Source organism: Cyprinodon variegatus, unplaced genomic scaffold (genome assembly GCF_000732505.1).
Source record: "Cyprinodon variegatus isolate N-32 unplaced genomic scaffold, C_variegatus-1.0 Scaffold1207, whole genome shotgun sequence".
In the NCBI taxonomy this organism is placed as follows: domain Eukaryota; kingdom Metazoa; phylum Chordata; class Actinopteri; order Cyprinodontiformes; family Cyprinodontidae; genus Cyprinodon; species Cyprinodon variegatus.
In genome coordinates this window covers 143,212-166,401 of record NW_015151660.1, presented here as the reverse complement: position 1 = coordinate 166,401, position 23,190 = coordinate 143,212, and the positions used below count along the sequence as shown (strand labels likewise).

At 35.2% G+C, this 23,190-nt stretch overlaps 1 protein-coding gene across 1 annotated transcript in view; it reads left to right on the top strand.

Annotated features, from left to right (window-relative positions):
• Positions 1-23,190, top strand: part of slc4a11 (solute carrier family 4, sodium borate transporter, member 11) — a 143,165-nt gene that overhangs the window by 44,253 nt on the left and 75,722 nt on the right. The window contains exon 5 of the mRNA XM_015401306.1: positions 18,036-18,117. Coding sequence (XP_015256792.1) covers positions 18,036-18,117 — 82 coding nt within the window. The remainder of the gene's footprint in view (positions 1-18,035; positions 18,118-23,190) is intronic.

Here is a 23,190-nt window from a genome sequence, read left to right as displayed (position 1 = left end):
TCAAAATCTTTACTTTGAAACTTGTTTTAGTAAGGTTTAAACTTTTGTCTTGACAAATCAAACATCTAATATCACATGTAAATATGAGATAACAACAAGAATCGAATAAAAAAAAGTTTCATATGTTGTCTATTGAGTTATATTTACAAAATCAGGCACCGAGGCATACCTGGTCTACATGTCCGTCTTTAACCATTAAAACCAAACAAAAAGTGTTACCCTGTGACTTTTTATGTCAGATTGGAGAAATATTTGTATATGTTTTTTGTATTGACAAAAGCTATCTTTGTGTGATCTAAATAGTTTAAATATGTGACACTTTTTAAATAAAAGGCAAAAAGGGAAATCTGTTTTGGGTAAAGACATACATGACATTATGTTCTCATTATGTTCTCAAGTCCTGTATGTTTTTCACAGCACTGCAGTAATTGATAGTCAAACATCCTTACTAGATAATCATAATACATTTTTTTACTCCAATGGAAAAAAATGTAATGTTAAAATCATCTGCCAAATGAGTTTTCATGCTGGGCAGATGCATTAGCAAAGGCAGTTAAATTCAAATAAGTTTTTACATAGTAAATTCAGCAAAAAGATAATATAGTGAATACCTTTTTATTATGCATCACAACACTCTTCTTCCAATGAGTCGGGGGATTTCAGATATCTTTAATTAAGATTGGGTATACTAATTATTTAATAAAGAAGCTGATTCACGTTTTAGCAATCCTGCTCATTAATGTCGTGTTTGGAGTTAATTCCCTTCCAGATATCTGGAAAGATTCCTGAGTTCGACTGTCAAATAATCTCATCATTTTCAGGGTGATGAGGGGACATTCTCTGGAAAGAACAAAGACCGTTCCTGTGGGAATTAGTTTATATCACACCCAAGTATGTTATCAACAAGACATATCTCTGAGGTATTAATTTCTGCAGTATCTCTGCTCACTTTGCCACAGTGGGGTATTACAGCTGGCGAGCAGACCAGCTCATTTGGGGAGTAAAACTGTACAGCTGTGAGATAAAGCGAACAGGGAAAGATTATAACGTTCCCTGGCAAAAAGGAGAATTACATAAATGAAAAAGATGAAAGCCCAGAGAGATAATTAGTCCTGCTCCAACATGTAGAGATGAGTTAATTTTTTGGAGGCCAGTGCTTTTGGCTTTTTTTTTTGTTTTCAGATTCAACTTTAAGAAACACGCATTGTGCTGAAGAATAATGCTCAGCATTGCTTATGATGCAATGCATGGATAACAATTTCAATTTTATATTTTTGGAAAAATAACATCTTTGAAAATTTAATATTTAAACCAATAAATGATTTAGAGACTGAATAATACAGAGCATGTTGTAGTGTTATTGCTACTAAATGACTAATAGGCAATGTGGTGATTAATGATGTATAGTATAATTATATTTTCCTCTTGCAGTTTGTAAGTATCTTCAGTTTTCTGTGGTACACGCACTGATGACTGTGCCGTGCCTGTGATTACTGCACTCTGATTTTATTTGAAATGTCACTTTCGATCTATCTTGCTTGCCCTCTTCACCACTTTGGTGCACGTTATCTTTGTCTTTTTTTTTCTTTTTTTTTTTTGCATTATAAAATTATAAAGCAAAAAAATAATCTTTTTAGTTAATTATGAAACCTAAAAATAATTTCCAAAATGCATACTAAAAAATGTAAAATGTTCTGTTTTATTTTATAGTAATATGGTTTTAGGCTTATAAAACTTATGTACCTTATGTACTTACCATCATCTAAAATATTTGCAAAACTATTTGGGCATAAATTGCTACATAGTTATTTACTTTTCTCTTGGTCTTCCAAATAAGAGTAAAAATACTTAGGTGTTTGTGGATTTAATTTGTGAAAATCTGACAGGGGTATGGGATGAGAATACTTTAGCATTTACACTTTGGATTAAATATGTTTAACAAAATTTCATTATTTTCATATTGGTGTTTCTTTCCTTAATAAATTAACTCAGTTTATTTATATAGTGCAAGTTTACAGCACTTCATTTTAAGTAACTTCAAAGAATTTTTTTTTTTTTAATCCTACAGACAAATTGGTAAATAAAGTACACATAAAACTAGCTATAATGGATTTGTGTTGTTTGGACTGTGAAGGAGCTGAAAGAAAAAATGTGCACTGAAAGAAAAAAAATCTAGCTATTAGAATTTAAACCCACTGATTTGAATGTTAACCTGTCCTATCCTGCATCCTTGCTATAAATATCCTTTGCATAAATTAGTGAGTCAGTTGGAAGGCTTTATACTAGAGGGCAAAGGTTTGAGTAAAGGTGTACTGTGAGCATTTCAGCAAGTAAAATATAATGCGATTTCCAAAAGACAAAGATGTGAAATTAATAATCCTTTATGGGGATTTCTTTTATTATTTATAAATGTTTCAGTTGTATGAATCAAATTGTTATATTTTTTTTTATAGATCTCTAAAGTTATATAAACTGGTTGATTTATAAATCTCTGCCAATCGGGTTTTATTTCTAGGCTTTTGTTTGTCCCTTCAAATTCATTTTTGTAGAATTGTGAATCCAGACTTTCGTTTCAATGAATAGAGCTATTTTAGGCGAGTGCCTGCTCAAGCTCACTTACTTTTAACCATTTAACAAATTCCAAATAACTTTCTTTATGAAACGGCTTCCCACATTGGCTGGAAAGTTTTTCAGTCTGCTCATGAGTTTTGAGCTTTTCTTATTTCTTCTCTGCTCTTTAACAGTGTGCAGATGTCATGTACTGTTAAAATTGGACAGACCTTGCTGAATATTGCCATGTTGTACAGACGCTAATTTTAACGGCTCTCATTCGCACGGCGCTACACCAGACCACATGCGTTACTACAGCCATTACCTCCAGAGGGACCAAGCTTGAGCAAAGAGGCTGACTCCATAAGAGCCCTCAGGAGATGCCAACTCAAGCAAGACAGGAGGGCATGTCTGCATGTATAGGCTAAAAGCCTGAGCTGGTCAGCCAAAATTAAAATTGAAAATTAAATGGACGAACATGGAGACGGATTACAAAGCAGAGAAATATGATGCCATCTTAATTGTCAGAAAGAGATGGAATGATAAACTTAAACAAACCTCAAAACTAAAAAAGTTAAATTCTGGACTCCAGAGACAGAACTCTATTCTCAAGGGAACTTTGATGTGTTTATAGCTGCAGCGATTTTGGTAAACTCTTCTGTTACAATAGAAAACTAACTTGTATAATAAAATTTTATAAGAAACCCTGGATGGATAATCAAGCACAAAACATTGTACATGTATGCTTCCTGTCCTGGATTTGGATCTGATTGTCAGACAGGGTACCAAAAAACTCCAATATGGACTGAAGAAAGCCATCAGAAGAGCCAAGAGGTATTATAGAAAAAAAGCTCAGTAACTTCTCTTCAGCAGATGAAACCAGGAAAATTTAACTTTCAGCACTGGACCAGAAACACCTCCACCACAATCAGCTCTAAAGTATTGCAAGTTCCAGTATCATCTAGTGTCTCACTTATAAAAACTTCTATACCTGAACTCACTATCCATGCAAAGGTTGTGATATATGTCCCTAAAACAAACTTCTCAAAAAAAAATGCACAGTCCCTGGGCAAACTCACATCAGTATTCTCATATTTTAAATGGGAAACTTTAACTGATTTGGTGAAATTGGGAGTTTCTGAATTTTATTGAAAGAGTAGTTGTTGCTGTTGATGGCCGTATAGCTTATTAGCCAACTTAAACTGCTTGGAGCCTTGCACTTGGATCTGTGTGCTTGACTAGGACCAGCATTAGACCAAACAATCAAAAATTGTTCTTCAGCTCTTTACGTGTTCTCTATCTAATTCTGTTTGTTTTTTTACCTCTGACTATTAATCCCATATGACCTTCTAGAATTGGTGAAAAACTTGAGACTTCAAAACTGGCAGATCAAAGGCTGAGATTTGGCAATTTATATTCACAACCTGAGCAAAACTACCTTCTTCCTCAATTTAAAATATGTTATTCAAGTGTCAACTGTTTAACATGGTCGGAAAACTCAACACTATTATCATAATAGCAGCCCATTTTTCCTAAGCTAATCCAGAGGCCCCTGTGATCATGGTTGGAAGCTTTAATCATGTTGAATTCAAAAGTTTGCTCCACAAATTTATAAAGTTTTTAAAAATCATTGTACCTTTGCCAAAAAAGATAATTGATCATCCATCTAATTTATTACTGTCCTGATGTTCTGACCTCAGTCATTATGAAGTGCTTCTGCCCTCTTTAAGGAACAGCCTGCAGTTCACTTACACAAATAATCTCTCTACAGAGGGTGCCTTCTTGTTAACTTTAGGTCGTTAGGTTTGTCTTATCTGTTGGATCCCAACAACTAGAATAGGTTGCTTTTTCTGGAATTTAGCTCGGCCTCTGTCTGAGACCTAGAGCCTGCAGTTGTCCGTCTCCAGAGATGACAACACAAAGCCGAGCAGTTTGTTTTTTCCTTTCTTTAATACTTTTAACCCGTGCCTGGGCAGACAACTAATTTAAAGTGGCGTTAAATTCTGATGATATTTCTGAAACAAGTCTAGCTTTGAACTTTATTGCTAAAAGTTAAGTTAGGGATTTTGAGCCTGAGTTTATAAGCATGCACTGCTTTTTTCGAATCATATGTTTTTTTGTTTTTTTTTGCAAACTGTGACTGTACAGCTGGTCAGCTAAGTTGGATAATTTTTCTTCTCTCTTATTTTTCCTATCTTATGACCTAGTATAGCTCATAGCCCATTTTTAATACATATTCCTAATCAAATAAGAAGAATTGCACAATAATGTACCTCCTTACACGTCATGAAGAGTCTTCCACTTCAGAAACCTAAGCGTTTAATAGTTGGTGTGACTACAGTGGAGTAGGGTGTTTACAATTCTCCCTTGTAAAACAGTTGTCCATGAGTGCACAAGATATTGTGTGGATAATATAATGTAAAGGGGAGAAATAGCCGCCTTTTTTGTTGTAACTACATCCTAATCCAGGAGGGGCACATTCTGCAAAGTCAATGATTCAATATAATCAGTTGGGTTTTCTTAGATGCAATAATTTTTGCATTTCTTTATGATTTGATTTAATTACCTTTGTTCAGTTCAATAAGATGGCCCATGTTTTTAATTGGTGCTATATAAATAAACTGAATTGATTGAAATAGCTGTTTAAATTTTCAAAAAGCCCATTTTAGTCTAGTTTTAGTCTAACGTTGATAAGCTCTTTATTGGCCAAATATTATGAATGTGTGATATAGAGCCAACTGGATGCAAATGTCAAGATGTAAAATTTCTTTACTCCGCTATTTCTACAAAGTCCTTATTCAGAGTAGGAATTTTCACAGACTGATGGATCTGCAGCCTTCCAAGATTGAAAATGTAGACTTCAAATCAGTTCAACATATCAATCTGTTAAAGTAAATATAGTTATTTTTAAAAGGTAACTATATCTACTTTGAAATGCCTTAAGGGGGTAACTGACCCGAGTTTGAGTGGAAACCTTAAGTCCCATTGAGGAATAATACTTAACGGATGTAAAATTTCAAAAACACTTAAATATATATACTTCCTGTTAGTAACCTCTTAGAGATATTTTTCTATAGTCTTTGTCCTAATTTGAAATCACTGCAGCATACAGGAACTAATTAAGGCCGGAGTTCACAGTGTGATTAATTGTAAGGGTTTTGCCATACTAATTTATAAGTAATATAAATCCAGACAGAGAATTTTGTAAATAACTAGGTGAGGTGATAGAAATAAAGCCAGCAAAAATAATTTTCAGTTGGGGATACGTGTGATACAAACAACAGTCTTTAAATACCAGAGGCTTGCACAGTTCCTTTGCCGATCAGGTCCATGCAGCATATATTTTACTAGCTGTTGGTGGGCATTTCTTCTTTTTCTTTTTGTGCAGAAGCACAGCTAGACTTGTAAAAAGGCCATTTTTATAAGACGTTTTAAAGGAAGCTGTTCTCATTATTGAATGAAAATCCATCAGAGGTTCCAGCAGACTGAGCTGTGAATAAACTAAAAACAAACTGCTGATTGGCTCTGGATAATCCTCACATGTCTCCGCCGCATTGCAGAAGTTCTTAAACCAAATATTTATGGGGGGGGAATTTGTTTGGATTTGGATAATGTTTTGCATACAAGTTGTTGGTATGGATTTCAGAACATGCAAATCTATTGGTCCATCTGTGAGCTCCGACTTTATATCCATGTGAGGGAATTCTAATTCCATCCTTACAGAAAAACATGTCTCGTGGCTTTTTCTTTTTTCTGACTGAAAGTGAGCTCCATCCTCCACAGCTATGTTTTTCTGTGAATAGATTTCAAACATTTGTCTTTACACAGAAGATAAACTTGCATAATTACATTAGTGGTGTACTCACACACAAAAAACATATGTATTCTGTTTCAGTGTAACCACAGGTTCACCATCTGCCTCAAGGAAATGCAGCTCCTCATGCCTACTATTGCTTCAGATCATAATTGTTTTAGGATAGTCTTGTAATTCAGGAGGATCATTATTTCTATCAATTAAGTTATTTATGTACATATTTGCTTGTAAATGTCAAAAAGTAATGAAGGCTATTATTTTCAAACAGAAAACGCTTACTGTTAGTTTAAAAAAAAATAGAAGTCTTTTATAAGTCCTCCTATGTGAAGAGACCTTTTACGGGATGTATGGGTAAAATGGTCCTCTGAAATACAAATTTAGCTGAATTGACTTTAATCATGTGTCAATTAGATTTTTTTTTTTTAAGTCAAGCAGTAGTAAACCAGTGTGAGTGATTTTGGTTGAACAAGTCTAAAGTGCATTACAATAATATAGATGTAGGGGAAGTTTATTCATACAGCACATTGCAGCAGCAAGACGATTCAAATTGCTGTACTGTACATGAAAAAGGAACATAATGGGGAAAACACCCCCAAGTCTATATTGTATTAACATAAAGGTAATGTAAAAAAAAAAATGGAAAAATTTGTTTAAAACAAATGATTTTGCTAAAGCTTAAAGAATATGAAAGAAAACTATTTTAAAAGTAAAAGTGAGCATTTCCACCTATTGATAGGTGACAATTAACTGAATGTCCTCTCCATAAGAGTAATAGAATAGGTCAAAGAGGGAGAAAACGCATGAAAAACAGCAGTTTTAGTAGCATAGGGCCGGATCTATCAAAGGTTTGCGTGTATTAAAACGTGAGCTATTTCACTGCGCNTACTGTTAAAATTGGACAGACCTTGCTGAATATTGCCATGTTGTACAGACGCTAATTTTAACGGCTCTCATTCGCACGGCGCTACACCAGACCACATGCGTTACTACAGCCATTACCTCCAGAGGGACCAAGCTTGAGCAAAGAGGCTGACTCCATAAGAGCCCTCAGGAGATGCCAACTCAAGCAAGACAGGAGGGCATGTCTGCATGTATAGGCTAAAAGCCTGAGCTGGTCAGCCAAAATTAAAATTGAAAATTAAATGGACGAACATGGAGACGGATTACAAAGCAGAGAAATATGATGCCATCTTAATTGTCAGAAAGAGATGGAATGATAAACTTAAACAAACCTCAAAACTAAAAAAGTTAAATTCTGGACTCCAGAGACAGAACTCTATTCTCAAGGGAACTTTGATGTGTTTATAGCTGCAGCGATTTTGGTAAACTCTTCTGTTACAATAGAAAACTAACTTGTATAATAAAATTTTATAAGAAACCCTGGATGGATAATCAAGCACAAAACATTGTACATGTATGCTTCCTGTCCTGGATTTGGATCTGATTGTCAGACAGGGTACCAAAAAACTCCAATATGGACTGAAGAAAGCCATCAGAAGAGCCAAGAGGTATTATAGAAAAAAAGCTCAGTAACTTCTCTTCAGCAGATGAAACCAGGAAAATTTAACTTTCAGCACTGGACCAGAAACACCTCCACCACAATCAGCTCTAAAGTATTGCAAGTTCCAGTATCATCTAGTGTCTCACTTATAAAAACTTCTATACCTGAACTCACTATCCATGCAAAGGTTGTGATATATGTCCCTAAAACAAACTTCTCAAAAAAAAATGCACAGTCCCTGGGCAAACTCACATCAGTATTCTCATATTTTAAATGGGAAACTTTAACTGATTTGGTGAAATTGGGAGTTTCTGAATTTTATTGAAAGAGTAGTTGTTGCTGTTGATGGCCGTATAGCTTATTAGCCAACTTAAACTGCTTGGAGCCTTGCACTTGGATCTGTGTGCTTGACTAGGACCAGCATTAGACCAAACAATCAAAAATTGTTCTTCAGCTCTTTACGTGTTCTCTATCTAATTCTGTTTGTTTTTTTACCTCTGACTATTAATCCCATATGACCTTCTAGAATTGGTGAAAAACTTGAGACTTCAAAACTGGCAGATCAAAGGCTGAGATTTGGCAATTTATATTCACAACCTGAGCAAAACTACCTTCTTCCTCAATTTAAAATATGTTATTCAAGTGTCAACTGTTTAACATGGTCGGAAAACTCAACACTATTATCATAATAGCAGCCCATTTTTCCTAAGCTAATCCAGAGGCCCCTGTGATCATGGTTGGAAGCTTTAATCATGTTGAATTCAAAAGTTTGCTCCACAAATTTATAAAGTTTTTAAAAATCATTGTACCTTTGCCAAAAAAGATAATTGATCATCCATCTAATTTATTACTGTCCTGATGTTCTGACCTCAGTCATTATGAAGTGCTTCTGCCCTCTTTAAGGAACAGCCTGCAGTTCACTTACACAAATAATCTCTCTACAGAGGGTGCCTTCTTGTTAACTTTAGGTCGTTAGGTTTGTCTTATCTGTTGGATCCCAACAACTAGAATAGGTTGCTTTTTCTGGAATTTAGCTCGGCCTCTGTCTGAGACCTAGAGCCTGCAGTTGTCCGTCTCCAGAGATGACAACACAAAGCCGAGCAGTTTGTTTTTTCCTTTCTTTAATACTTTTAACCCGTGCCTGGGCAGACAACTAATTTAAAGTGGCGTTAAATTCTGATGATATTTCTGAAACAAGTCTAGCTTTGAACTTTATTGCTAAAAGTTAAGTTAGGGATTTTGAGCCTGAGTTTATAAGCATGCACTGCTTTTTTCGAATCATATGTTTTTTTGTTTTTTTTTGCAAACTGTGACTGTACAGCTGGTCAGCTAAGTTGGATAATTTTTCTTCTCTCTTATTTTTCCTATCTTATGACCTAGTATAGCTCATAGCCCATTTTTAATACATATTCCTAATCAAATAAGAAGAATTGCACAATAATGTACCTCCTTACACGTCATGAAGAGTCTTCCACTTCAGAAACCTAAGCGTTTAATAGTTGGTGTGACTACAGTGGAGTAGGGTGTTTACAATTCTCCCTTGTAAAACAGTTGTCCATGAGTGCACAAGATATTGTGTGGATAATATAATGTAAAGGGGAGAAATAGCCGCCTTTTTTGTTGTAACTACATCCTAATCCAGGAGGGGCACATTCTGCAAAGTCAATGATTCAATATAATCAGTTGGGTTTTCTTAGATGCAATAATTTTTGCATTTCTTTATGATTTGATTTAATTACCTTTGTTCAGTTCAATAAGATGGCCCATGTTTTTAATTGGTGCTATATAAATAAACTGAATTGATTGAAATAGCTGTTTAAATTTTCAAAAAGCCCATTTTAGTCTAGTTTTAGTCTAACGTTGATAAGCTCTTTATTGGCCAAATATTATGAATGTGTGATATAGAGCCAACTGGATGCAAATGTCAAGATGTAAAATTTCTTTACTCCGCTATTTCTACAAAGTCCTTATTCAGAGTAGGAATTTTCACAGACTGATGGATCTGCAGCCTTCCAAGATTGAAAATGTAGACTTCAAATCAGTTCAACATATCAATCTGTTAAAGTAAATATAGTTATTTTTAAAAGGTAACTATATCTACTTTGAAATGCCTTAAGGGGGTAACTGACCCGAGTTTGAGTGGAAACCTTAAGTCCCATTGAGGAATAATACTTAACGGATGTAAAATTTCAAAAACACTTAAATATATATACTTCCTGTTAGTAACCTCTTAGAGATATTTTTCTATAGTCTTTGTCCTAATTTGAAATCACTGCAGCATACAGGAACTAATTAAGGCCGGAGTTCACAGTGTGATTAATTGTAAGGGTTTTGCCATACTAATTTATAAGTAATATAAATCCAGACAGAGAATTTTGTAAATAACTAGGTGAGGTGATAGAAATAAAGCCAGCAAAAATAATTTTCAGTTGGGGATACGTGTGATACAAACAACAGTCTTTAAATACCAGAGGCTTGCACAGTTCCTTTGCCGATCAGGTCCATGCAGCATATATTTTACTAGCTGTTGGTGGGCATTTCTTCTTTTTCTTTTTGTGCAGAAGCACAGCTAGACTTGTAAAAAGGCCATTTTTATAAGACGTTTTAAAGGAAGCTGTTCTCATTATTGAATGAAAATCCATCAGAGGTTCCAGCAGACTGAGCTGTGAATAAACTAAAAACAAACTGCTGATTGGCTCTGGATAATCCTCACATGTCTCCGCCGCATTGCAGAAGTTCTTAAACCAAATATTTATGGGGGGGGAATTTGTTTGGATTTGGATAATGTTTTGCATACAAGTTGTTGGTATGGATTTCAGAACATGCAAATCTATTGGTCCATCTGTGAGCTCCGACTTTATATCCATGTGAGGGAATTCTAATTCCATCCTTACAGAAAAACATGTCTCGTGGCTTTTTCTTTTTTCTGACTGAAAGTGAGCTCCATCCTCCACAGCTATGTTTTTCTGTGAATAGATTTCAAACATTTGTCTTTACACAGAAGATAAACTTGCATAATTACATTAGTGGTGTACTCACACACAAAAAACATATGTATTCTGTCTCAGTGTAACCACAGGTTCACCATCTGCCTCAAGGAAATGCAGCTCCTCATGCCTACTATTGCTTCAGATCATAATTGTTTTAGGATAGTCTTGTAATTCAGGAGGATCATTATTTCTATCAATTAAGTTATTTATGTACATATTTGCTTGTAAATGTCAAAAAGTAATGAAGGCTATTATTTTCAAACAGAAAACGCTTACTGTTAGTTTAAAAAAAAATAGAAGTCTTTTATAAGTCCTCCTATGTGAAGAGACCTTTTACGGGATGTATGGGTAAAATGGTCCTCTGAAATACAAATTTAGCTGAATTGACTTTAATCATGTGTCAATTAGATTTTTTTTTTTTAAGTCAAGCAGTACTAAACCAGTGTGAGTGATTTTGGTTGAACAAGTCTAAAGTGCATTACAATAATATAGATGTAGGGGAAGTTTATTCATACAGCACATTGCAGCAGCAAGACGATTCAAATTGCTGTACTGTACATGAAAAAGGAACATAATGGGGAAAACACCCCCAAGTCTATATTGTATTAACATAAAGGTAATGTAAAAAAAAAAATGGAAAAATTTGTTTAAAACAAATGATTTTGCTAAAGCTTAAAGAATATGAAAGAAAACTATTTTAAAAGTAAAAGTGAGCATTTCCACCTATTGATAGGTGACAATTAACTGAATGTCCTCTCCATAAGAGTAATAGAATAGGTCAAAGAGGGAGAAAACGCATGAAAAACAGCAGTTTTAGTAGCATAGAGTATCCCAGTGTTCCCCCTCCTCCATCTACAGCTATCTACTTCCTGCCAGGTGGCTGGAAAAAAAACATATTCTACTTAAATTTTGATCTTTTGAAAATTTCTGGGGTTATTGACGCATAAGTTATATATACATTGCTGTTTAATTGTTTTTATTTATTTAAACATCCCTTTAAAAAAGGAATTAACATTAAATGTAATTATGTCTGTTTTGTTTTTGCGCTAGTTTTACATATTTCTTCATATTTGTAATTTATATAAAGCTAGTTCATATTTTTTGTTTTCCAGTTTTCTGCTCATCCGTCTTGCTTCCAGTTATTTCAAGTTCCTTTTGGACAAATAGAAAAATAAAGGCTAATTATATTTTATTCTGTAGAGGGATAAACTGAAACTGCTAACACCACATAATGTGGAATTTGACAACTTTGTATTTTTCATAAATTTAATGTCATCTTTTTTTCTAGCTAAAATTAACCATGGTGAACTAATGTTAAACCTTGTTGTAGAGCCATCTGTATGGAGTACATTTTCCACAATGTCTACTAGTAAATGTCTACTTATCAAGACACCTTTGGTAAGTAGACATTTGAAAAAAAAAAAAAAAAAACACGTTTGTGAATTAGAAAAAAAAGACACTTTCCAGATACAGTATAACTTGGATAAAATGAGATGATCAAACATTTCTGAGAGTAACTTTGTTGTTTTCTCAGATTTTATCATTTCATATTGTTTCTTATTGCATGAATTTTGCAAAATTTTTATTGGTCAAGTTGTGCATCAATAGCAAATGTTTGTATGGTGCTGAAGTAAAGAAAAAGATATCTGTGAAACTCAATTTGAAAAGAATGCAATTCTTAAAACTCTATCTAAAAAAACAGCAGTAAAAAAATAAAACATTTTAAGTATATTAACTGTAAAAAAAATAATTTGCTAAAATAACATTTGGGAAAAAAGTTATTTTGAAAATTTAAATAATATATGCTTATATAAAATTTGAGAAATGTCAATTAAATTAATAAAAAAATATATAAAAAAAATATGAAAAATTTTGAAAAAAGGAACAAAATCTCATAGCAGCAATATTGGTTTCTCTTAAAACTTTTTCTAGTTAAAAAATGTTCAGCTTCATTTTCGGATTACATTTTTTTTTTTATTTTAACTTACAAAAGTAGTTATTTTTTTCTTTTTTTTCATTATTGTTGTTATTATTTAAAAATCTCTTTTGTGGCTTGCGACAATATTGGACGAAAATTTACTCCATAAATCGATAGGATTGAATTAATCTTTCTAAAATGCCTTCGTATATGTTGTGATATGGAACCAAGTGAACTGAGTTGAATTGATGTTGGTGTTAAATATGTAAAAAGTACAATCAGTTTAGTTAAAATATTAAAGGGAATTCTCACTTTTTAAAATTCTAGTTTGCTTTTTTAAAATCGAGCAACTCGTGCTTTTTTAACTTAAAGAAGGACATCAACTTATGTATGTAGTTTTCTTTTTTCTCTCTCTGCTGGTTATCAGATCATTGAATAAAAAGCTTTTTATTGAAGCTCTGCATCAGTTGAAAAACTAAGGCCATATGTGTTATTTTCCTCTCATTTTGATCACTTTCTTGACATATTTGGGTTTCCTAGGATGATCCAAATGCAGAACTATCAATGATAAAATCCATTTTTTTGTATTAGTCCTTAGATAATCATGCAGATAAATCTCAGTCTCACCAGCAATATCACATTGAGGGACTTTTTTTTTTAAAATAAAAAATATTTAATATGCATGAAGTAAAAGAGGGCAGGAAATTAGGCTTCTGTTCAGTAGAGATACGATGGTGTGCCTTTTAACCAGAAAACACATGTTTTTTGTGTCTGTTTTGGTTAGTTTGTGTTGGAATATAATTTGTGTGTTTTTAAAAAGCTAAGAAACTGTTTACTGGTGACTGTACTGACTCTTTTTTTTTCCCCTCTTGGTTTTCCTCCCACCTGCTGCACATTCAGAGAAGTCTCAAAGTTTCGTTTTCTTTGATGACGGTAAGCTGTGTTAATTGGATGAAAATGTCAGCATCGGCCCCTGTGAGGCTGCAATCAGTGGCTCACTTCTTTACCAATCACCATCAGTATGCCATGTGTGTGTTGTTTTTTTTCCACACTCAGGACTGGGTTGACCTATTGAGTCATCGTATGATCACAGACACCAGGAAAATTTCACATTGTCACAAATCTGGCTCTTCACCTGACCCTTAAATCTGTTGCAGGTCCACCAAGCAGATTGATGGTCCATAACTTTCAGTTTTTTTTATTACAGAAACACAAAATTGGTTCCAATTGAACCTTTGCGTTTTGTCACATTACAACCACAAATGTCTCAAAGTAGCTCATTACTATTAAGTGAAAGAAACAGGATGTATGGAATTGTTTAGTCAAAATCTGGTTAAAATTTTGTGTGTAAGTTGCTTTCTACACACTCCATCCAGAAATAGACGACCTTAACTTTTTGCAGAGAATGGTTCATTTTAGATTATAGATCTAGAACACTACCAGAGACCCCATAAGAATTACTGCTGTTGTTGCATCAAATGAGGGGTTCTGCAGGCAGAGAACATGACACATATTATAAACCTCATTGCAAGAAACAACTGGCAAAAAAAAAGAAATCTGATATCCTTTTTTGCCACTGCACAACTACGGACTAATAAGACTCAGATTCTGATCAAGTATTTTGAAGATTGTTGTTGCAGTGTAAAACATATTTTATATTCATACCCTTTAAATGTGATGATCCTCTTACCGATAAATAAATGACCCAGTCCCAGTGGCCATTTCATCACTATTTGACATCATAGCCTTTGGGCGGTGTGTTCTGATTGGCTATGATGGGCTATTACAGTCAATGTTCCATTTGCTTCTTCTGTGGGGAACACTCCTCTGGTTTAATCACCTTCTCTCACACTCAGAAGAAGCCAATCATGTTTTCCTTTGTGCGTGTTCATGTGTGTGTGCATGTGTTTACTGCCTGAGCTTACAATGGTTGGGGCTGAAGTCGATCTTTTTCTGTAGCATGGGATCTTTCACCTTTAGTAATAAGCCTTAGATCATAATAGAAAAGGTTTCTTTAGGTGAGTGTGCAGGTTTTTTTTTTTTTTTTAAAGAAACACTGATCATCTCTGTGTTCTTTTGTAGTTGCACATCTCTATAGATGTTCTCCTTTCTTTGATGTTCAACTGGCAGATGGACCAAAAGAATTAACATTTGAATTACTGGCCTGATTTAGCATGTTTATGAATTCATCTTTTGCTTATTTGTCACTGTCGGCCACAAATAATTTACTACCTTATGGGATTTGGGAAAACAGCAATCTGGTTTTTTTACCCTCCAACCAAATTGCATGGATAACAAACTCAATGTTTCCACCAAGAACCCAGAGATCAAAGTGGGCTATCCAGCCATCCAGTCTTGCCTTCTTCACATTTATTCATTATTTTCTATTGAAGTTGGCACATTTGACATGCTGCGTGTAAGCATATGTGATCTTTTGTGTGTGTAGAAACGGCGGTGTTTGTATGGCACATACTGACGAAACCAAGTGGAAATCTTGACTTCAATGACAAGATTTGAAGAAATCTTAATTAGTCACTCAGACAGTCCCACCAGCAGTCAATCCACACACCCTGTACTTTCCTCAAGCATCAGCTTTTTTATTTAAAATGTTATTAGAAAAATTCACCCATGTGCAGTGGTTTGTTTATACATATAAACAAACAGCTAAGTTGTTTTTGATGGGATTTTATCTGAAACTCTCTGGCTAAGTTCACACAGCAGCCTGAAGTGATCAAATCCAATTTCTTTGCCCACATGCAACCTGTATCTGATCTTTTCATGGCAGTCTGAACAATACCGATCCGATTTTTTCCTATCCGACCCAAGCCACTTGGCTATATGATCCTGGATCCGATACGAATCTGATCTTTTCAAATGCAACCTGTGTCTGAACGGCCAGGTCGCATTTATCCGACCTGAACCTTATTAGTTTGTGTATTCTGTTTTTATACAGTTGGTGGTTTGTATTGTGGTTTTCCTTAATATTTTTTTCTATTTCTGCCAAGTACCTAAAATACCTCTGAACCCACCCAACACAGGACAGTTTTTTTACTCAGCTGTTCACCTACACCTCATGCCTAAAGAACACCTGTTTGAGGACAACAACATCCATACTCTGGCCAAGGAAGACACTCTGGTTTGAGAGAGGGGTAAAGGAAGCCATCTTTGTTAACCTGGGGAAAAAAAACCTCAACAGGGGAGGTGGTCTTAGACATAACCTGTCAGATTGGAGGCTTAATGGTGTCTCACATAGATTGTGTTTTTCCCGTGGAGCTCTCCCATAGAACCCTTCTTTGCAAAGTTTCCTTCCCATCATTGCATCATGAATAGGGATCTCTTTGTGACTCATGAGGTTTTTGGGGATTTAGACGTTTTGGGTAAAAGATGTTGGAGTAATTTTGGTAGGTTTCCCGGAGAGTTTACAACTGTGCTGATTATTTCCAACAACAGCATTTTATCTGGTACTCCCTCCCTGGACTTACCTGACCAACATGCTGATTAATAGTTCTGAACTGGTTGTAGGGATATGCTTTGTTTGTTTGTTTTTTTTTTGTTTTTTTTTTGTTTTTGTTTTTTTGTCACCTTTTTAAATAGAAATAAAACCAAAAACGACAAAATCATCCCTTACAGAGACTGACTATATTAATGTAAGTCTCTGAGGTCAAACAGATGACAAATTCGTTAAAGGAAATCTTAGTTGTTTGAGTTATTGTTTTATTTAGCTTTATAGTTGGGGTTTAATTTTTGATCTGTGTGTTCTTCATGATTTGCAGAATTTACACATAAATAATGAAACAAGTTTACAAACATCTTTATCACTGCGAACTTTATTAATGTCTGCTTGCATCATTTTGTTGTGGAGCATTAGCCCAAAGTTTGTTGGTATGTAGAATCCAGTGACCTTGGTAAGCGCATTCGGTGCTCTCATTCTGTTTTTTTTTTTTCTCCACTTTCCCGTAACCTTTACTAGATTCTTTTCATCCTCAATCCCTCTTCTCTATTCCTTTTAATCTTTTCTTCTAGCGTTTGTCTGTCTCCATTTCCCGCTCTCCCCTCAGCTCATCCCTGACGTCAATGGGAAATTGGATGGTTTTTGATTACTACTTGGCTGTCAGGCTTACTGCTATTAATTGTATGGAATCCCAGTCCATCTCCTATATTCATATATTTCTCTGCCCTCTTTATGTTTCCGGTTCTCCTATTCATCTTGTCTGATTTTGTTCCATTATTTTTCTCTCCTTGTTCACTCGCTCTTGTTCTCCTTTACTGAATGTTTCGTTTTCTGTTTGTTTCTCTATTTCGTCTCTTTCTCCCTTTTCACACCGTACACTTGCTTCTTTTCCTTCTTGTCCCTTTCGTCTACTTTCTTAATTTTTAGCTACACACGCACACCTCTTTATTATCCCCTGCGCTCTTGCTCCTTGAGCACAGTGATACTGTTGTCATGGTGACGCCCATCATTTTCTGGCATGAATGGAGGATACTTTATTGATGAAATGGCATGGCAGAGGGAGAGAAAAGAAGACTGATGGAGAGGAAGACAAAGACGCACAGAAAGAAAGAAATCACTGGCAGAGAAAATCAGAATGATATGGAAATGATCATCCCCGCTGCTTATGATACAAAACATTTCCACCCTGTCATTTCCCTATTGCTGATTAGCTAAAGAGGATGCCATAAGACAAAGCAAGCTGGATGTTCTCAGTATATTCAGTCTTGCTGAAGAATATCCCGCAAAACTTAATGGTTCATCATTTTTAGCACAGAAGTCATACTAGAGATTTCTCTTTTTAGGCAGCGATCCACTGCTTTCAGCTCTGCTCTGTTTAATGATTTATGCTGTGCAAATATGCCAGCATATTAAAGTGTTTTTCTTTTATCGATTTAAATGAATGCTGGTGTTCCCTGAGGTTGGATGGACATCCTTATTAGCCTGTCGTGGTCTAATATTTCCAAACAGTACAGCCAGACGTCACTGTTTGAAGCAGAAGGCAAGCTCATTAAACACATCCTATGTAGACGCCATATTAATAGCCTTCTGATGAGACACTACCTCTCTGTCCACAACATTCATTTCATAAAGCTGGCATATAATGAAATCAGAGGTGTATATTTTATCTCTAAACACAAAGTTACCATAAATATTTTTGAGTTTTTTTTGGGGGGGTGGGGGGATTAATTTGTGCCAAAAATAAAGATAGGTGGAGTCTCCTGAATGTGAAGTTATCTTACGCTAACATCTGTTTAACATCTGTCCTGCAGTTCATCTGCTGTCTGAGACGATCCAAGGTGTGACGGCAACAGCCACTGGGGTCCAATACCAGCAGTCCTGGCTCTGCATCCTGTAAGCATGTCTCTCTTTTTTTATGCCTGCAAGTTATTTTCTATTTTCAAACATTTACATTAAATTCATTCCTGGGTTTTGACGTATTTGAGGACAAGATGCATGCAAAACAAAGATTGTGCTTATTGTTTTTGATAGAGCTTAAATTTTATCATTTTAAGTTTGATGCCAAAAAAAAAAAGAAAAAAAATTGTATGTGATAGCATGCATAGTGGACAACAGATGATTTTACATTTTTATCCAAAGGAGAGCCTTTCATAAAGTAAGAACATCTGTGTAAAGAGCTTAAAGCTACCATACTTTGCTACCATACATCAGACTAACCTATCTAAGGGGGATTTTATGTGACCAAATAAGCTAGTATGATATTGCAGCCTTGGAGATATCCAACTCTCACCAAAAACCTATCTGACCATATCAAAGGAGGGCGTAACCCTCTACTCTAAACCACCTGGTAGATTCGTCGCCTTTACCAGGGGAGACAGTTCATGTGGGTTTTGCCAAAATGGAGGCAAGTTTCCAGGCTTTCTTTTGGACAGATAAGATAACTTAGTACAACAGTGAGGTTTGTTTTGCTATCAGCCACCAAGTACTTTTTCTTCCCAGCAAAGGTAGCATCTTGTTTTTTTACCCTAGCTAGGACATCCTTTGATGCAACAATTATCACTTACTGTCATTCTCCACAGAAGTCATACTAGCTGTCAGCTATGGCTATTAGCAGTAGCTTATTACCAAATACTGGAAGGACATACAAGCTATTGGCCACAATTAAAACTAGAATTATGTACTTCATCGTTCCACGTAGTAGTTAATCTGTGCTAAATGGGGAGGTAACAAAGCAAGCTTCTCGATTGTTTGCACTTTATTTTGTAATATTAGATTATTTAGATGGGAGTAAAACTTACACCCTGGGGCTTTAATATTTTTTCTTCCAGGGTTGATCTTTTTTGCTCCTTCCGAGCCTTCTGTCAATTCTGTCTACCGTTGATGTCCAGATTCCTGATCCCCACAGCATGATGCAGCCGTTATAATGATATGCTGCTTATTAACAAGGGGCGTGCTTTGTTTTCTTACAATACTTTGCTTGAAGATTAAAGTTCAGACTTTTTTATCAGACTGGAGCACCATATTCTAGATATTTGCCTTGCTCTCTATGTCAAATTGACTTGTTATACCTTTATTTAAACAATGGGCATAAGGACCTGCTTCCACAACCAATATTTGACTTGTCAGAAGTTTCCCCTTCTAAGCAGTAGATCTTTGCAACTCAGAGTTGTGATGAAAGGTTCGGCTGCTTCTTTGATTAGTTTTATCCATCTCCTGTTTCAGTGTGCTGGTTTCTTTCTGTTATACCCCAATCCAGAACAAGTTCAAAGCTCAGGATAATGTTTCAAATTGCCTGTTAGTTGTTTTCTTTGGTGCTTACTGTTTATTTATGTTCTTTAAAAAATAAAAAAATAAACTTCTCTACCTTCACAGGACAGCTGGGTTTATCTTAAAATTTAATTACACACAGGTGGATTTTAGCTATTAATTAGATGATTTTATTAAGGAAATTCATTTAAGACAATTGCAAAAAGGTTTAAAAAATTGAAAGTTCCACTTCCCAGTAATGTGTTGCTTTCAAGGAATGAGAATGATCTCTCAAACAATAATGCTGTCATGTCTATATGGACTTCTTGCCTCACACATCCTAATTATCCAATTAGGAGTCAAAAGTGTTAATGGTAAATTGACTGAATTTTCTAGTCATGCTGACCACTCAATGCGCTTTACACTAGAGCCACAATCACTCAATCACACTCTAAGACCACTACGCAGATCGGTTGGCAATTTGGGGTTAAGTGCCTTGCCCAAGGGCACATAGACATGTAACAGGAGGAAGCTTGGATTGACCCTTTTGATTACAAGATGACCACTCACCCCACTGAGCAAATGAAAGATAATGCACCTTATAAAGAGTGTCATGCTTGGTAGGACAGCTTCAGTCATTTGTACAAGTGTCTCAAAACAGCACATTGATATTCAAATCACAAAGCTTTCTCTCTCGCTGTGTAATTATAATAAGAGCAAAGGAGGAAGTTTGCTAATACTGGGGGTGTTAAAGTCCATGCCAGGAAAGGGTCAACATGGATGAGAGATTCTATATAAGGTCGGACATACACTGTACAATTTTTTCAATGGTTGTACTCAGCTACAGCTCAAACTGTGCAATAAAACAACAGGGTTTAAATGTTCACAGCTCAGGATGTATGTTCTTACACTGTACGGCCCGACGCTCTGATGCGATCTACCTGCTCACACTGCATGCCCAAAAACCATACGTCAAACTCACCACCTAGAGATGGCGCTGGTCGGACTCATCAATCGGAAAGAAGAAGTAGTTTGCATGTCCAAACTCCGTACTTTGAACATACGCAGTGCAGAAGGTTCTGGTAAATCGGCTCATAGCTCTGCTTCAACAGCAGGATTTACCCATGAGTGCTGACAGAATGTCAAACATGTTTCATATTCTCCCGACCTTATGACCCCTGATCTGGCGGCGGTCATGAGATGCTAATCGCCCCTCGTTACCCCCTATATACTATATAATGCAGGACGATGAGGCTGAAACTCGGCCGGCTGTTTCCTACTAACTTATAGAGTAGATTTTGTTCCGTTATTGTTAAAAACACATTTTGTATTACTATCCAGAAAAACAAAAATGCAATCTAGAAAAAAAATTCTTAAGGTTTTGAGAGTAACTATACTGTTTTCTTTTTCATTTCATTATACAAATTGCATCGTTTTCAATTTCCATTTTACAGATCACATGCTACTTCCGACTGGAGGCGAGCTTTCCTCTGGAGTGAGGAATAAAGATACATTTATATTGGTCTGCTGGCCATTAGCATTAACATCCTTTTGGTTAATGTGCATGTCAGGAACCAAGCAGTGAGGTAAAGGACAAAGGCGTAGAAAAAAAAAATGTACTAATAAACAAAAGAATAAAAATCAGAAAAAATAGGCCCAAAAGAAGATATCAACTAAGACAAATCTAACCAAGGACAACAGACCAGAACTGACCTCTCACAATGAACACAGAGCTATTCAAACACATAGGCTAGCCTACAAACAACAAGGAGGGGAGGGAGACATTCAAAAACCAAAATGTATTTTAAAACAGTGGAGCTTTGAGTGTCAGACAGATTCTCCAGAGTCAAGTCCCCCAGTGTCACCTGCTTGTTGGTTTCCTCCACTTCCTTGTGTTACTCCATATTTGCTCCTCCAGCTAGTTCTTTCAACCTCAGCAAAAGAAAAACAGTTAGTGAGCTTGAAATACTGTTCATAGCGTGTTTACTAAATGTGTGCACCCACATTAGCAAACATCCTAGGATAAATATGCTGTGTGAAACAAACATTATATTGACACTGAAATAGTTGGAGGAACCTCCACAGTTGCATATCAAGAGCAAGGACGTGTAATGGCCTTGAAGTGATTGCTGTGTCACACAGTTTGAAAAGAATGCAATACTTAAACGGAAAAGAAAAAACATTTTAAGAAATTAAATTAGCAATTATCAAGTCTTTAAATAATGCTATTGAAAACTTTTAAAAATTGGAAAAATATTAAGTTAGAATATCAAGTTATAACATTTTTCAGTTACGGCGTGCACACTCTTGCACTTTCTATTGTGTGAGGAGGGTGCTTAGAAGTTTTGTGATCTGTTTGATCCATCTTTGCCAGGGGAATGCCCCAATGTTGTTGCTACACTCTGTGTTGATAATTATTGCTCAGATGTACTAATGAGAACTGCTCACATAGCCCTTAAAACAGCTTCTCCAAAGATAAATGAAGAATTCAAAGGAGATTGTTCTAATGTGCTCATAGAAATCCACTATACTCAAGTTTCATAGGTAAACCCATACTTTTTGTTGAATTCATAAAACACCACCAGCATGGGCTATTTATCGTGCTTTATTTCATCTGAATAAGAAAGCTTTAAAGCTACTATTTGAAACAATAAAGCCAAGTGTTTCCACTGTAAAAAAGGGTAATGTGTCCTTTAAACCTAACAGTACTTTCTCAGAGGAAACATTTGACCATCATTGCCTGAATAACTTTCTTCATGGCTCTGTGGTTTTCCAGTCTCTGAATGTTTTTTGGTCCAGTAACACCTTAGGATATTTCATGTTTACTCGATGAGATGGAAATAGCTATCTGTTGCAGCTTTATCCTTTTTGAGTGTGTCTTTTCAAAAGGGTTCTCCTGCCATTGGTCTTTATGTTGCTGTCCAGGCCGGCACAGAATAATGCAATTGGACAGCAGACAAAAAAATACAATATCCCAACTTTGATATTGTTGGATGATTATCAAGAAGTAGTATATTAAAAATATTTTTATGTTTATCTTTTCCTTTTTTAAACATTTGTTTGTAGTACTAAACTACTTGCTAATTGTACTATAAGTAATATTTCAATGATCATCAAAGGGATTTTTTTTTAATGACCTTTATCTCCATAGCATATGGAGATAAAGTTTTTCCGGTTTTTCACTCTTCATGCCATTGGGTCTAGAATTTCATTCATTTAAGCATCTATTTTTCATATGGCTGTGTACCAGCTGCATTCAAACACACTGTTGTGTAGGCTATTAGAACAAAGAGGAATCTCAATCTTAATGTTCTTTCTAAGTACAGGCCAATTTCCAAGTTACCCTTTATGTTTGTAATTTTAGAAAAGTCTGTTTTTAATCAACTTTAAACCTTTTAAATACTTAGGTTGTCTGTGAAGACTTTAAATCTCGTTTTAAATCCTTTTTTAGCACTGAGACAGCAGTTGTTCTTTTATTTATTTATAAACGTATATGTGTGTATATATATATGTGTATGTATGTATGTATGTATATATATATATATATATATGTGTATATATGTATATGTATGTATATGTATATATGTATATGTATATGTATGTATATTTATATGTATATATATATATATATATTAGGGCTGCAACAACGAATCGATAAAATCGATAAAAATTGACTTTTAAAAGCGTTGGCAACGAATTTCATCATCGATTAGTTGTGTC